A 14,555-nucleotide genomic window follows, 5' to 3' on the forward strand; every position below is an offset into this window, starting at 1 on the left:
ATTAATGTGCAGCGTTAAGAGAGCAGGGTCAGACAGAGAGAGAGATTACTCCTGAGAATATTCTCCTGAGAGCAGATTATCCTCCAGGCCTTCAGCTCAAACACCGCGAGCCTCTCTGAAATGAAAAGCTCATTGTACACACGAGTAACAGCATGAATATGTGTAACGTGTGTTAAATCTGTTCTTGTTGGTGAATTATGACTCACAGTGCAGGGGGACTCGTACTTTAATTAATATGAAGAACAATAACGTGTTATATATTTATACAGAACCTTTATAACTCTCAAGGTCATGTTATGAAGAAAGACTAGATTAACAGCAAGAAGAAAGTGAAGCGTGTGTGCGGAAGAGATGGGGTACGAGTTGACTCCGACTAACATTTCAAAGTTATGGACACACACACACACACACCAGAGGATTTATCTGATTTAAAGTAATGACAGTTACAATAATCTGCATCCACAGGGTTTAGCATTTTTTATGTGCAACGTGATGGAATTTATGTCCTCCGTCCTCTCATGTCCACATAGGCAGTGTTTTTGTGGTTCCTTCTGCCCCCTGGTGTCAGACAGTGAAACTACACCACTTCCATAATAAGATAATAGTGTGTTAGAGCAGAGAAAACGCTCTAAATCAACAGCTACAAATGTGTAGACATTTAATAATAACTTTAATATTGTTTGTCATGCTAGAGTTTCTCTCTCCGTTCAGAAGAGTGTACTCGTTAAATATGGGGTCCTGGAGGTCAGTTTTATCACCACAGCTTTGCCAGGATTCAGTCACATGTTTCACTTCATGTTCCTAAAATTAAACCGTTGTGTTTGTGTTGCAGTCGTCTGGAGCAGAGTGTTCAGCCGCTGATCTGAAATATGATCACACACAAAACCTCTTAGTGCCGTGACGTCACACAAACTCACAGAGCTGATATCTAGTACTTAAAAAATACTTAAAATACTTACTTAAAAAACTTATTTTAACGCCTTAAGATATACAACTGATGTTCTACTGATGTTCATGTGACGTCATCATGACGCGCGCTCAGCCAAAGCCCTCTTCTGTTCACGTGCGTCAAACACGAGTACAGCTGAAAACTCTCGTTTACCAACAAACGTCAGTGTGAAAGAGCGCACAGAACAATTTCGTGCAATTGCGATTTCGCTGATTCAAGTAGTTTTTCGGCAAAAAAAAAAAAAAAAGTCCATCGCAAATTTTTTAAAAAGCCGCAGCAAAATCAAACATTTTTGGCGGCAACAATCACAAAAAACTCCATGTGATCCTGTACGGGTAAAGTGTTATTGTTGTGTGTAAAAAGAAAAGCGGTGGACGTTTGACTGAGTGACGAGATGAAGTCTGTCTTCAGATCTACAGAAACATCAATAAACAAGAAGAACATGTTTCAGTCAAATCAGGCTCCACAAACAGATTAATACACGTAACACATCCTTAATGTGTGTGTGTGTGTGTGTGTGTGTGTGTGTGTGTGTTTAGGTGCCTTTGATGAACGGTCAGATGTGCGTGCCTCCTCCTGCTTCTCTCCGCTCTCAGATGAGTGCTCAGGTCCCGATGGCTCGTCATCCCTCCAGAGAGCAGCTTATCGACTACCTGATGCTGAAGGTGTCCCAGCAGCCCCCGGGTCCCCCGTGTCCCCCGCGCCACGCCTCCGACACCCTGACGCACGAGGTACCTCACAGAACTGACACTGACACGAGCAGTGTGTCCCAGAGTTGGTCAGTAGATACAAGATAAAGACGTGTGTGTGGGAGGGGCAGCGTTCCTCTCCCTCCTGTCAATCAGAGCAACACGAGCCAATCACAGAGCGTCTAGCGTCTCTTCCTACATAGACACAGACCTGATACAGTACAGGCAAGTTCAGGGTCCATACGATGTGTGTGTAGAGGTGTATAGTGATGTCACAGCTCTCCTCAACACAAACACACAAGGATTTAAAATAAACAGCATGCAAACTGAGGTACAGTGCAAAAGTTTTCACACCCGTTAGGACTGTGATGCAGAAAGTAGTAACTTGTATTTACTGTAGTAACTTATTGTATTTTAGGATATAAAAAACGTGAAAAATCTAAATGATAACAGTTTAAAAGTTTGTATAAATGTTCTGTAATAACCTGTATGTCCACACTTTACCTTTGCAACTTGATAACAACCTCTTTCACATTCACATCTGAACAGTATTGTCTGGCCCACACACACACTCACACACTCTGTCCCCAACATCTCTGATGTAACTTGGCACACTGCTTTCTGGTTCACTTTGTGGTTAGGTTCTGGTTGTTGTCTTGTCAGGATGTAACACATTTTACTTTTAACTTGCTGTATTTCTGGGTTTTTTATAGATTTTTTTTTTACCCCATTCATAACCTGTGGGGGTACAAACTTTTGCACTTAGTTATAGATGATTGCAATTTTAGCTCCTGTCTGTGTGTTTCTGTAGTACAGATTCTACTGCCTTATCTGTACAGTTTATCTATAAAGTTTAAAATGGATGTGATTGCGAAGCTGATGGCGTGCGTGAGGCGTGTGATGGCGTGCGTGAGGCGTGCGTTGGCGTGCGTGAGGTGTGTGATGGCGTGCGTGAGGCGTGTGATGGTGAAGCTGACGTGTGTCTCTGACGTGGTGTTGTTCAGATGCACGTGAAGATCGAGAAGAATCCTGAGCTGGGCTTCAGTATATCGGGAGGAGTGGGAGGACGAGGGAATCCGTTCCGCCCTGATGATAACGTACGTGTCTCTCACTTCATGCTTTAACAGCAGTCTCCGTTACAGTCAGAAGTATTGGCACCTTTAAAGAAAACAGGAGAGAGTGTTTGTATAAAACCTGAAATAGAAGCCGCCTGATTTCCCTTCGTCAGAAACATTACTCATACAGTTTAAAAATAAGCCTCTTTGCCCCCCAAAACACCCCAAGATCATCTTTCAAACGTTGTTTCCTCTGCCAGGAGGTTACGACTCAGCCGTAAATGAATCTGTAAAAAAGATCACGAATATCTTTACAAACCTTCAGAATCAACACAGAAAAGGTCACGTGACCGAGTCAGTCTCGGGAACTGAACCCTACTGAAACCCTGTGGTGTTCATCAGCAGGTCCACGTGCACACACCTGACCGTGTGAAGGTATACACCGCTGGTGCATTCTTTCATGCCCAGGTATCTCCAGCCTTGTTTGTAGGAAGAAGAGGTGCCAATAATTTTCAGAGAAGGAATTGCTAAAGGAGAATGTGTTGTGCTGCAGTATTTAGATGAAAATGTTTTACTGTAATTTATATGAATTTTATTGATTATGATTCAGATATCACTGATGATTATCACTCTGTTTACTTTAAAAGGGGATCTTTGTGACCAGAGTTCAGCCTGAGGGACCTGCGTTTAAACTCCTCCAACCAGGAGACAAGATCATCCAGGTACCTCCTAATGTTTACCTCCTCCGCTTTACCTCCTCCTCCTATTTACCTCCCCCTGCCATCTCCTTTTATTTTCTCTACTCTTTGAGTATAACGACCATCAGCTCATGAATCTTATTTATGTTGCAGGCGAACGGTTACAACTTTGTTAACATCGATCATGGGAACGCCGTGTCCCTCCTGAAGAACTTCCCGAGCACGGTGGACCTGGTCATCATCAGAGACATGGTGGCGTAGAGACTCAACAGAACCCGAGAGTGAATGTTCACTTTTATTTTTGTACACAGACGAGGAGGAGGAGGAGTCATGTACAGCTGAACTGTTTTTAATGGACAGATGTGAGAGTTGTGCTGAAACGGGGCAAAACCACTGCGGCGTGGGGGCGGAGTCTCTGCAACAGCCTTCACTGTGGGAGAAACAACACGCACAACTAAACTGTGCTTTTTGTACAATATTTTTTAATCATTCACTGTCACGTACCAGGAGGAGATGACCAGCAGGGGGCAGGGCTCTCTGTCTGCTGACATCAGCATGCCTTTAGTTTTATTTTTAGTTTTATTTTAAATCACGTTTCACTTCCTTCATGTTTTTTCTTATTTAAGAGCGTCCTCTGACTCATGCAGCTGTTGATCTGGAGGTCACTGCTACGTGCTGAGAGCAGATCCTGAATGTAGAACTGATTCGCTTTAAGGAAAGTCTAACCACATCCACACATCTTCACCCGGAACGTTTCGTCACGTCTCTGAGACTGTCACGTGACGCCATTAGAACCGAGCTGTTCTGTAAAGAACCTCCACCTGAAATGTGTGCAGGAGACGTGGTGAAGGGGAACGAGGAGAAGTTACGGAGGACGAAAGAGCACGGAGATGCACGCGGACGTGTGTGGCGCACTGCATGCTGGGAAAAATCCGATGTCAGATGTTTTATGAATCTCACACCTAAAGGGCTTCCTCTGGAGATGAGTGATTTTCCTCATCCCGAATATGACCACACCCACCACTCTGACCACACCCACCACTTTGACGTTTTTACTTCATCTCTCTCTTTAATTTCTTTTTTTCATGTTTAAATAGTTGCAGCGTTGAAGCCCTTTGTTTTTGCTTTCGGGGCGCGGGGGACACGGACAGACGAATGAGAAGGACGTGTGAAGTGCCATTTGACCCTGATGTATCTGAGTTAGGGTGAAAGGTCATGACCTTTTTGACCCTGAGCAATATTCGCGGATCCGCGCAGTTGAGAGAGCAGACGCGAGACTTCGCTTTCAGAAAGCAGATTTGTCCAAGTGGATTTTTTTAAAAGAAATAACACGAGGAACTCTTTTAGTACTGCATTTTTGATTTGTGATAGCGTTTTATACTGTAAACCTTTTAGACAACATAGGAAACGGCATTTCTGAATATTTTGCAACGCTGTTCTTAAGTGTGTGTGCGTGTGTGTGTGTGTGGTTTAATCCTGAAATGAATCCTGATCTCACCTTATAAAAAAAGAAAATAAGAGAGAATCCCTGTACGGTTCCGTCTCCGTTTCAGCGATCTCCGAGCCGATTGTTAATCTCCGATCCTGAAAGTTTAAAGCGGCGGTTGGTGTTGTGGGGCACGGCTCTGTATGTACACAGGAAGTGAATGTTGTACTGTGTGAAATTCCTGCATGAATTCACTCTCTCGCTGATTTTTATTCTGATGTAAGTTGTCGTGGTACTGAAGCGCTACACCAATGAATTTAATCCTGAGGTCACATCATTCAAACGCTGAATTAAACGCCGATGATCTGTAGTAAAGCCCATCTAATCTAATCTAATCTAATCGATTTAGCGTTTTAACTTAGACTTGTCGTGACGTCAGAATGCTCGACCCTGCACATCAGTAAAAGCAGAGAATCCCTCGCTCTCCTCTGTGCGTCTGCCGGAGGTGTAATAATCCTGTCCTGTCGTACTGTATAAGCACTCTGTGTGTGTGTGTGTGTGTGTGTGTGTGTGTGTGTGTGTGTGTGTTGGGGGTTTACTCCTGAATTCAATAAACACCCCATGATTCTCACATTTTATCATCACCAGTGAAATCTGACTCAAATAATCACAACCTGGAGATCAGATTTATATCAGATTATTTTTGCCACATAGAAAAGAAGGTCTGGTCTTTCTGGACTCTCGCGGTTTTGTCTATTTATTCCGTGCTTTAGACTTTTACTTTCACTTTTATTGATTACTAATGAAACTGTAAATAACTCCGAGTTTACTCACGGCATTACTGACCTTCTAGTTCATAAAGACCAGCAATAAACCCCGTCACAGCAGCGGTTTGTAAATGGATAGCGATTTGAAAGGTTTCTCCTGAAGCAGCTACGTGAAGAAGATCTGATCGCTATGCATTTATTCTACATTCCAGATTTTGTACATAATTTTAGGTTGATGGTATCCTGTGGAAACAAAAAAAAATAAACCAATGGTCTTTTAGAAACGAGTCTGTCTGTTTTGTGCGTGTGCGTGCGTGTGTGTGTGTGTGCGTGTGTGTGTGCGTGCGCGCGTGTGTGCGTGCGCGCGTGCGTGCGTGCGTGCGCGCGTGCGCGCGTGTGTGCGTGCGTGCGTGTGTGCGTGCGTGTGTGCGTGCGTGTGTGCGTGCGTGTGTGCGTGCGTGTGTGCGTGTGTGCGTGTGCGCGCGTGTGTGTGCGTGCGTGCGATGATTCTGATTTAAATGCATGTCTCATTTATTAGGAGGTTTTTTTGCTAAATTTAGGTTTTCCCCAGACTTCTGCGGCACTTCTGTATGCAGCTGGTTTTGGGGCGGGGCTACACACCACCTCAGGTTTGTACCTTTACCTGTATCGTGCCCAGGCCTGGATCGGCCGTTGTTGTTCCTGTAATCTCGCCACCCAGCAGGTAAATCTGCACCTGCTGTGCACCTGACGTCGCTCGGACAGTGCAGCGGAACATTCCGGGTCCGGTTTGTTCTGATGTCCGTGAGTATTTTCCGAGTTGAAGCCTTTCATGTACGTTCTGAAACGTCCTCCTGTGGCCTGATGCTTCATATCCACCCGCTCTGTGTAGGAGCCAGCATCGTCAGTGAGTAGTTCTCTAGCTGTAACAGAAGATAGACCTACACTTACAGGTACAGGGAAGGAGGAAAGAAGGAAAGATCTGAGTATTTCAGGATTAATAAAGTGATGTTCTTCAGTAAACTGATGAAGAGCCGAGCCCAGATTCATTTAAAGCTATAGAATAGTGTGTGTGTTTATTCTAGTTAAAGTACTGCAACTCTTTTTTTTTAAAGAATGACCAAATTATTAGGAACCCCATTCTGAAACCAGGGAAACGGTGTTCTGAGATGTTTTTCGGCTCAGCGTGGCTGTACAGAGTGGTTATTTGAGTTATTGTAGTTGTCACTGATGTAGTTTAGCTGTAGGAAGTAAAAGCTGTGATTTTTTTTTAGATGAGGAACCGTCCTGCTCTAACGGCCCCCCTTTACATTTAACTTCTCTCTCTCGTTCTGTCTCTTTTTGTCTCTCTCTCACTTCAGTTCAGCCGCTCACTGTCTCACTGTCCCTCCAGCCCTCACACACACACACACACACACACACACACACACACACACACACACACTCTTTACAGCCAAGGCTGCAGTGTGTCCTCCTTATCCTAAAAAAGATGAGTTTTAGTTTCTCATCTTCTGTTAGGTCACAGAAATCTGGTATTTTGTGAGTGATTGTGAAAGTGTTTGTGTTGATATTTATCACAGTGGAGGAGGATCTTTCTCTCTCTCTCTCTCTCTCTCTCTCTCTCTGTCTCTCTCTGTCTCTCTCTCTCTCTCTCTCTCTCTGTGTGTTTAATCTAATTCAAAGTATTGGCATGATTGTTTGCATATAATATCAGTAAATCATCACTATAGATAAGAGGAGAATTAAAATAATAATAATAATAATAATAGGAATAATCAAAAATAGAATAAAAAGGATTCAAATTCGGAATATTCGTTTATTGGAAAATTAGCTCCAGTGCTGTTGTCTGTGTTCAATGAATCCTTGGAATGTGGGTCTTTGCCTCCGACTCTGACACAAGCCACGATAGCTCTCCTTCTTAAGGAGGGTAAGGATCCAACCTCCTGTGGTTCTTATAGACCGCTGTCTCTGCTTAATGCAGATGTAAAGGTGTTGGCAAAAGTAATGGCATCTCGTTTAGAGAACGTGCTCCCTTATATCTGAAGAGCAGAACGGTTTTATAAAGGGACGTCAGATGTTTTTCAATACCCGTACACTCTTTAATATAATTTATTCCAAGCATTCGGCTGAGCTTCCTGAGATTGTCATTTCTTTAGATGCTGAAAGGCATTTGATAGGGTTGAGTGGGAGTATTTGTTTGCAGTCTTGAGGAAGTTCGGATTCGGGGATAAGTTTATTTCTTGGATTAGCCTCCTTTACTCATCCCCTAAAGCCAGGGTTCATACGAATGATATTTATTCGGATTATTTTGCTCTCGGACGTGGGTGTTGCCAAAGCTGTCCTTTATCCCCTCTGCTTTTTGCTGTCGCTATCGATCCTCTGTCTATCGCATTAAGATCTTCTCCCTTTTTTAAAAGAATAGTCCGATATGGTGTAGAGTACAAATTGTCACTATATGCTGATGATTTGTTATTGTTTGTAACCGATCCTATTGCCTCTATGCCTGCTGTCTTGGGTGTTCTGGAGACCTTCGGTGTTGTCTCTGATTATAAATTAAACTTGGATAAAAGCGACTGTTTTCCTGTCAATACTGCAGCATTTTCTCTCCAACAGTCAGATCTACCTTTTCCATTCAGTCAGTCAGGGTTTAAATACCTAGGTATCAACGTGACACGTTCTTTATCTAATCTTTTATCAGCTAATTTCACTCCCCTTATCTAAAAGGTTAAATCCAACATTCAGAGTTGGGGTAACCGCCCCCTTTCTTTAATTGGTAATATCAGTGTTGTTAAAATGAATATATTACCGAAGTTTCTTTTCTTATTTCAGCAAATTCCTCTTTTTCTGCCAAAACCATTCTTCAATTCATTGGATAAAATAATTTGTTCTTTTATTTGGGGAGGGAAGCCTCCAGGGGTCCGTAAATCTTTATTGCAGATGTAGACTTAGTGGAGGACTTGCATTACCCAATTTTCGATTCTATTACTGGGCTGCACACATCCATAAACTCTGCTACTGGGTTAAATCTCCTGGATCTTCTTGGTGTAAATTGGAACTATCATCTTGTAGGGAATCCTCTCTACCTGCTTTACTTTATTCCTCTCTACCTACAAAACTCTCCCTATATACTGGTGATCAAGTTGTCCTCAACACACTTAAGATTTGGTATCAATTTAGACAGCGCTTTAAATTTGTAGGTGCATCCTCTTTGGGTCCATTAGACAACAACCACCTATTTCCTCCATCGTGTTTGGACTCCACATTTTCAGTGTGGTATGACAAGGGCATTAAAGAAGTTAGAAATCTGTATGCGGATGGTGTCTTTGATAGCTTTGACAATCTGTCATCTACTTATGACCTCCCTGTGACGCATCTGTTTCGTTATTTTCAAATTTGGAATTTCGTTTCTAGATGTTTTCCTAATTTCTCCTCAGCGCCTCCTGAACAGGCTTGGGAAAGCTTCTTTTCAAACAATCTGCATCAGAGAGGAATGATTTCTAGGATTTATGATTTTATTCTGGCGTTAGGTAGTGAGGCGAGCACCAAAATTAAGAATGCGTGGGAAACAGAGTTAGGAGTACAGATAAGTGAGGAGTGTTAGGAACGTGCTATAGGGAGGGTACAGTCTACCACTTCTTGTGCTCGTCTTGAACTTATCCAGTTCAAAGTTTTACACAGAGTCCATCTGTCCAAGTCGAGACTTTCTGTAATATATCCGGACGTAGAGGACAAGTGTGATAAATGACGTTTGTTTTCTGTGTTTGTACTTTTTAATTTTGTTTTCCTTTGTTAGTATAAAAAGAAAAAAACTGTGAATGATTGTTGCTGTATGTCAGTTGGTTTGTTTTTCTTCTCAATAAAACTTTATTGGAAAAAAATAGAATAAAGAGAAAATGGTAATAATAAGCAAAAATATAACTAAATTGACAAAATGCAAGGTGCCAGTGTAGGACAAAAGTATAAAGGTTACAATAATTATGTACTCTGTGCGTTTCAGTCTGTCTAGAATCAGATTCCTCCTCTATACCCGAGAGATTTCAAAACAAGTGAAAGTGGAGTAAAAGTGTCTGCTGTCGGTTTAGAGCACTTCCGCTTCCGCTCAGGAGTGTGAGGTGCTTCAAGGCCTGTTCACACCCAGGTGTTAATCACGAGCTGAATGAAAGTGTAAACTCACTCCCTGACAGTAGGTGGCGCTTATTGAAACGCAGTAATACTCCGGTACACAAGGTGGCGCTGCACGACTTTCCGTTCCTGACTCTTGCTCATCACTGAGAAGAAGAGAGCCGGTATTTACTGCTGTGTCTGTGTCTCACTCGTTCCCTATACAGAGAAGTGAAGGAAAACGAGTGAGGGAGAACTGTTTTAAAACAGTGACGTTCATTTTCTCACTGTATTAGTTAATAAAGAGAACAAAACAAAAAAAAGCTTGTCATGTTTATTTACTGTGAGGCTTATTTATTACATTTAAAAATAAAGAGAATAAACCCTACTGTTTGTCACATCTATTTTATTTGAGTTGGTTTTCTTTTGTTTTGGAGAAAAAGGCGGATTTAAGAAATAATAATAACTTTTAAAGGTTTACTTTATTGTAATTCCGTCTCTGTAAGAAGACATTACACAAAATACATCCCGCTGTGAACTAAATAACTGACTAATTAATTGAAGGACAGATGAGGGAAAATATGATTTAGTTGCACGTTTCTTACAGGAGATGGTAGGATCTAAAGTCATCAACACATTATCGAACACGTATGTGAATACTGTACTGTGACTGTTCACTGATAAACCTGAACAATCCGCCATGTTATCCTCTGAGGTGTGCAGCTGCGAATTTAAAAGTTAAATCGTAAACTAGGTGGCTGAAAATAAAAACTGTGCGAATTAATAATCTGTTTCATTTCACTTCGAAATATCTCGATAAGTAGTAGAAGTATTTTAATTAATAAAACGTTACACTTATATTTATAAAAGTTGCCGCCTTTGAGCTCCCGTCCGCCATCTTTAATTTTCTATTGCGTTCTATCGCCCTCTCGCGGTGGATTATGGGAAATGGTGCGCTGGCGACTGTACGTCGGATGTCCAATCGAAATCAGAGTGCATTGTGGGTATAAATGAGTGACCGACGTAGGGAAGGAAGTTGTTCACTCAGAATTCAGACACCACTACAAAATGGCCGACATCTGATGTAGTGCACGAGAGCGGAGACAGGGAGCGGCTTCGGGCACAACATGCTACAGCTTCACAAAAAGCCGCTCACACACTGAACTGGTTAACTGATTAATATCTTATATCTATAATTCATAACTGTAAATAATATAATATCTATAAACACCAACACTCACTACAGCAGCTGATATATAATATCACTGATCTAACGTTCTATTGGGAAATGGAAGATAAATACTTCTTTAAATCGAAATCATTCAAGTTCTCATTTTAAACATTGTACTCTTTTCAGTTAAGTAATGATTAGAATTGATTAAAATGCACAGCAATAGCATTCACATATTTATGGGAAGACCCAGATTATTTCATTAAATTTTTTTTTTTTTTTTTTTTTTTTTTTTTTTTTTTTTTAGGGGTATAAGGCAACTATAGTTGTGCCCGAAAATGTTAATATTCCTGTAAACTGATGACGTGTTGAATATGAAAAGGTTTTTTTTGTGGAAAATATGATAATACACGACTCAATAATGGGGCACTTAGATATTTGAGTGATATAAGATAACTTAGATATAAGAGGAGAAGAATACGTATATGTGAATATATAATATATGGACCATCAATCAGCAGATTATTATTTACAGTGAAGAGACAGAGAAAGGGGCATGTCCCCCGAAAATATAGATATTTTTAATAAAGCACCTAAATGTTCGTTTCTAATGAGTTTTGGGAGCAGAATGTACTAATTAGTGTGTGTGTGTGTGTGTAAGAGGGTATTTGCGATGACAGAAGAGTGAGAATACTGACTGGAGAGGGGAGATTATAAAGATTCGGATGTACAGTCAGAGACTATAATATAACTAGACCAAAAACATACCATAAACCGCACAATACACTTTATTTAATAAAGGAGGTTTTCCAGAGTCACGACAGAAAATTAAATGCACCAACAGTGAGAGCGATCCTCACACGATGGCGGCCGCGTCCCAAACACACACGGTGTGACCTGAACGAGCTGCCAAACTGCTAGCTATCCACACAACTCACAATCTCATCCTCCTCCGTCTTTTCTACTCCTATGACCTGCTGTTCATCCTCCTCTCTCCTCTTCCTCTCCAAATATTGTGGGACGCTCATCTCAGTGTGAACATTTTGACTAACATTACCATTAAATGACAGTTTCATAAGCTAAATGATTATTTCGACAATAAAATTGTGATCAAAACCAGCAAACAATCAGCAGTTTCATGGGCTGAAATAGTTACGATATCCTTCCTCAAATACAAAGCGGTAAATCTTTCATCTATACGTTAGTGCGCACGAGAGCATCTAAATGCTGTGTCGTAACCGCCATCACCTCAGGACGCGAGGGTTTTTTCCACAGATGGTCACGGAATATTCGAGTCGTCTCCAGATTCAATTCAATTCAATTCAATTTTATTTGTATAGCGCTTTTTACAATAGACATTGTCTCAAAGCAGCTTTACAGAAATATCAACACGGTGTACAGATATTAAAGGTGCGAATTTATCCCAACTGAGCAAGCCACTGAGTGGCGACGGTGGCGAGGAAAAACTCCCTAAGATGTTTTAAGAGGAAGAAACCTTGAGAGGAACCCGACTCAGAAGGGAACCCGTCCTCATCTGGGTAACAACAGATATTGTGAAAAAGTTCATTATGGATTTATATGAAGTCTGTATGGTGTTAGGAGCAGCCGTAGTCCCAGCAGTCTGGAATTAAAGAAGATTTGAGCTCCATCCAGAGGCAGAAAGGATCTGGATCTCTAGTATCTCCATAAATTCGTGTGGGGCTCGGCGAAAGGAGAGAGGGAGAAAAAAGATTATTATGACTGTGAAGTAGTAGAACATAATCTAGTCAGGGTAGGCTTGAGTAAACAAATACGTTTTAAGCTTAGACTTAAACACTGAGACTGTGTCTGAGTCCCGAACACTAATAGGAAGACTGTTCCATAACTGTGGGGCTCTATAAGAGAAAGCTCTTCCTCCTGCTGTAGCTTTCACTATTCAATACCATCAAATAGCCTGCACCTTTTGACCTAAGTAGGCGTGGCGGATCATATAAAACCAAAAGGTCGCTTAGATAGTGTGGCGCGAGACCATTTAGTGCTTTATAGGTTAATAAAAGTATTTTATAGTTAATGCGAGATTTTACTGGGAGTCAATGCAGTGTGGATAAGATCGGGGTGATGTGGGCGTATCTTCTGGTTCTAGTGAGGACTCTAGCAGCTGCATTCTGGACTAACTGGAGCTTATTTATATTCCTACTGGAACATCCAGACAGTACGGCATTACAGTAATCTAATCTAGAGGTGACGAATGCATGAACTAGTATTTCCGCATCATGTAGTGACAATATATTTCTTATTTTAGAAATATTTCTGAGATGAAAGAAGACTATCCTAGTACTATTATCTACATGAGCATCAGATGATGTGCTGGAGTCAATAATCACTCCCAGGTCTTTAACTGCTGTACATGATGAAACAGAAAGACCATCCAGAGTAACCATGTGATCAGAAAGAATACTTCTAGCTACACGTGGGCCTAATAAAAGTATTCTGTTTTATCAGAATTAAGTAGAAGGAAGTTAATTATCATCCAATGTCTAATGTCCTTTACACAATCCTCAACTTTACTGAGCTTCTGTCTGTCCTCTGGCTTCGCTGAAACATACAGCTGTGTATCATCAGCATAACAGTGGAAGCTAATTCCATGTTTACGAATAATTTGACCTAGGGGTAGCATATATAAAGTAAAGAGCAGTGGGCCTAAAACAGAACCCTGTGGAACTCCAAAAGTAACCTCAGTACGCATGGAGAATTCACCATTTACATCTACGAACTGATAACGATCGGTCAGATAAGACCTGAGCCAGGAGAGGACTGTTCCCTTAATACCAACAACATTTTCTAATCTATCAAGGAGAATAGTGTGATCTATAGTATCAAAAGCTGCACTAAGGTCGAGTAACACAAGCAGCGAGACACAACCCTGATCGTAGGTCAGTAGAAGGTCATTTACTACTTTAACTAACGCTGTCTCTGTGCTACGATGAGGTCTAAATCCTGACTGATACATTTCATGAATGTTATTCCTATCTAAGTACGAGCATAACTGCTTTGCTACAACCTTTTCTAAAATCTTAGAGATGAAGGGGAGATTTGATATTGGTCTATAGCTGGACAATTGAGACGGGTCAAGATCAGGTTTTTTAATCAAGGGTTTAATAACTGCTAATTTAAGTGATTTAGGTACATAGCCACTGCTTAGGGAAGAATTGATTATATTTAGAAGTGGTTCAATTACTCCTGGACCAATCTGTTTAAACAAACATGTAGGTACGGGATCGAGTATGCAAGTTGATGAATTGGCTGAAGAGATTAATGTAGCGAGTTCGGTCTCTCTAAGCGGAGCAAAACACTCTAAACATTGATCTGATACTGCTACATTGTCATCTAATGGGTTTGTTACAGTACTGTCCGGTTTTAATTTAATGGCCTGTATTTCACGTTGTTGTGGATAAAAAATGTCATAAAATAAACATAAGGGAGACCTAGCATCCAGCAAAAGGGAGAAGAAGAAAAAACGGGCACCTAGACACATAGAAGCGGGATTAGGCGGACATTGACGGATTGGAATTACACTTTAAAGATCTTTAAGAGCAGTAGTAGTCAAAAAAAGCCAAAAAGAGGTATACGAGCTGAGCTGAGGAGTGCTAATACACACACACACACGCTCGTACAGTCAAGGGCGGGCAAGTAGACACAACATACACACACACTCTCTCTTTCTCATACACACACATGAAT

General features: G+C 41.3%; 1 protein-coding gene across 3 annotated transcripts in view; it reads left to right on the top strand.

The window, feature by feature from the left end:
- Positions 1-5,868, top strand: part of erbin (erbb2 interacting protein) — a 65,854-nt gene extending 59,986 nt beyond the window's left edge. For all 3 annotated transcript variants that reach the window (XM_017488667.3, XM_017488669.3, XM_017488668.3), the window contains 4 exons: positions 1,489-1,680; positions 2,643-2,735; positions 3,341-3,415; positions 3,545-5,868. In XM_017488667.3, coding sequence (XP_017344156.1) covers positions 1,489-1,680; positions 2,643-2,735; positions 3,341-3,415; positions 3,545-3,652 — 468 coding nt within the window. In that variant the 3' untranslated portion in view covers positions 3,653-5,868. The remainder of the gene's footprint in view (positions 1-1,488; positions 1,681-2,642; positions 2,736-3,340; positions 3,416-3,544) is intronic.
- Positions 5,869-14,555: the final 8,687 nt, after the last annotated feature.

Source organism: Ictalurus punctatus, chromosome 16 (genome assembly GCF_001660625.3).
Source record: "Ictalurus punctatus breed USDA103 chromosome 16, Coco_2.0, whole genome shotgun sequence".
Taxonomy (NCBI): Eukaryota; Metazoa; Chordata; class Actinopteri; order Siluriformes; family Ictaluridae; genus Ictalurus; species Ictalurus punctatus.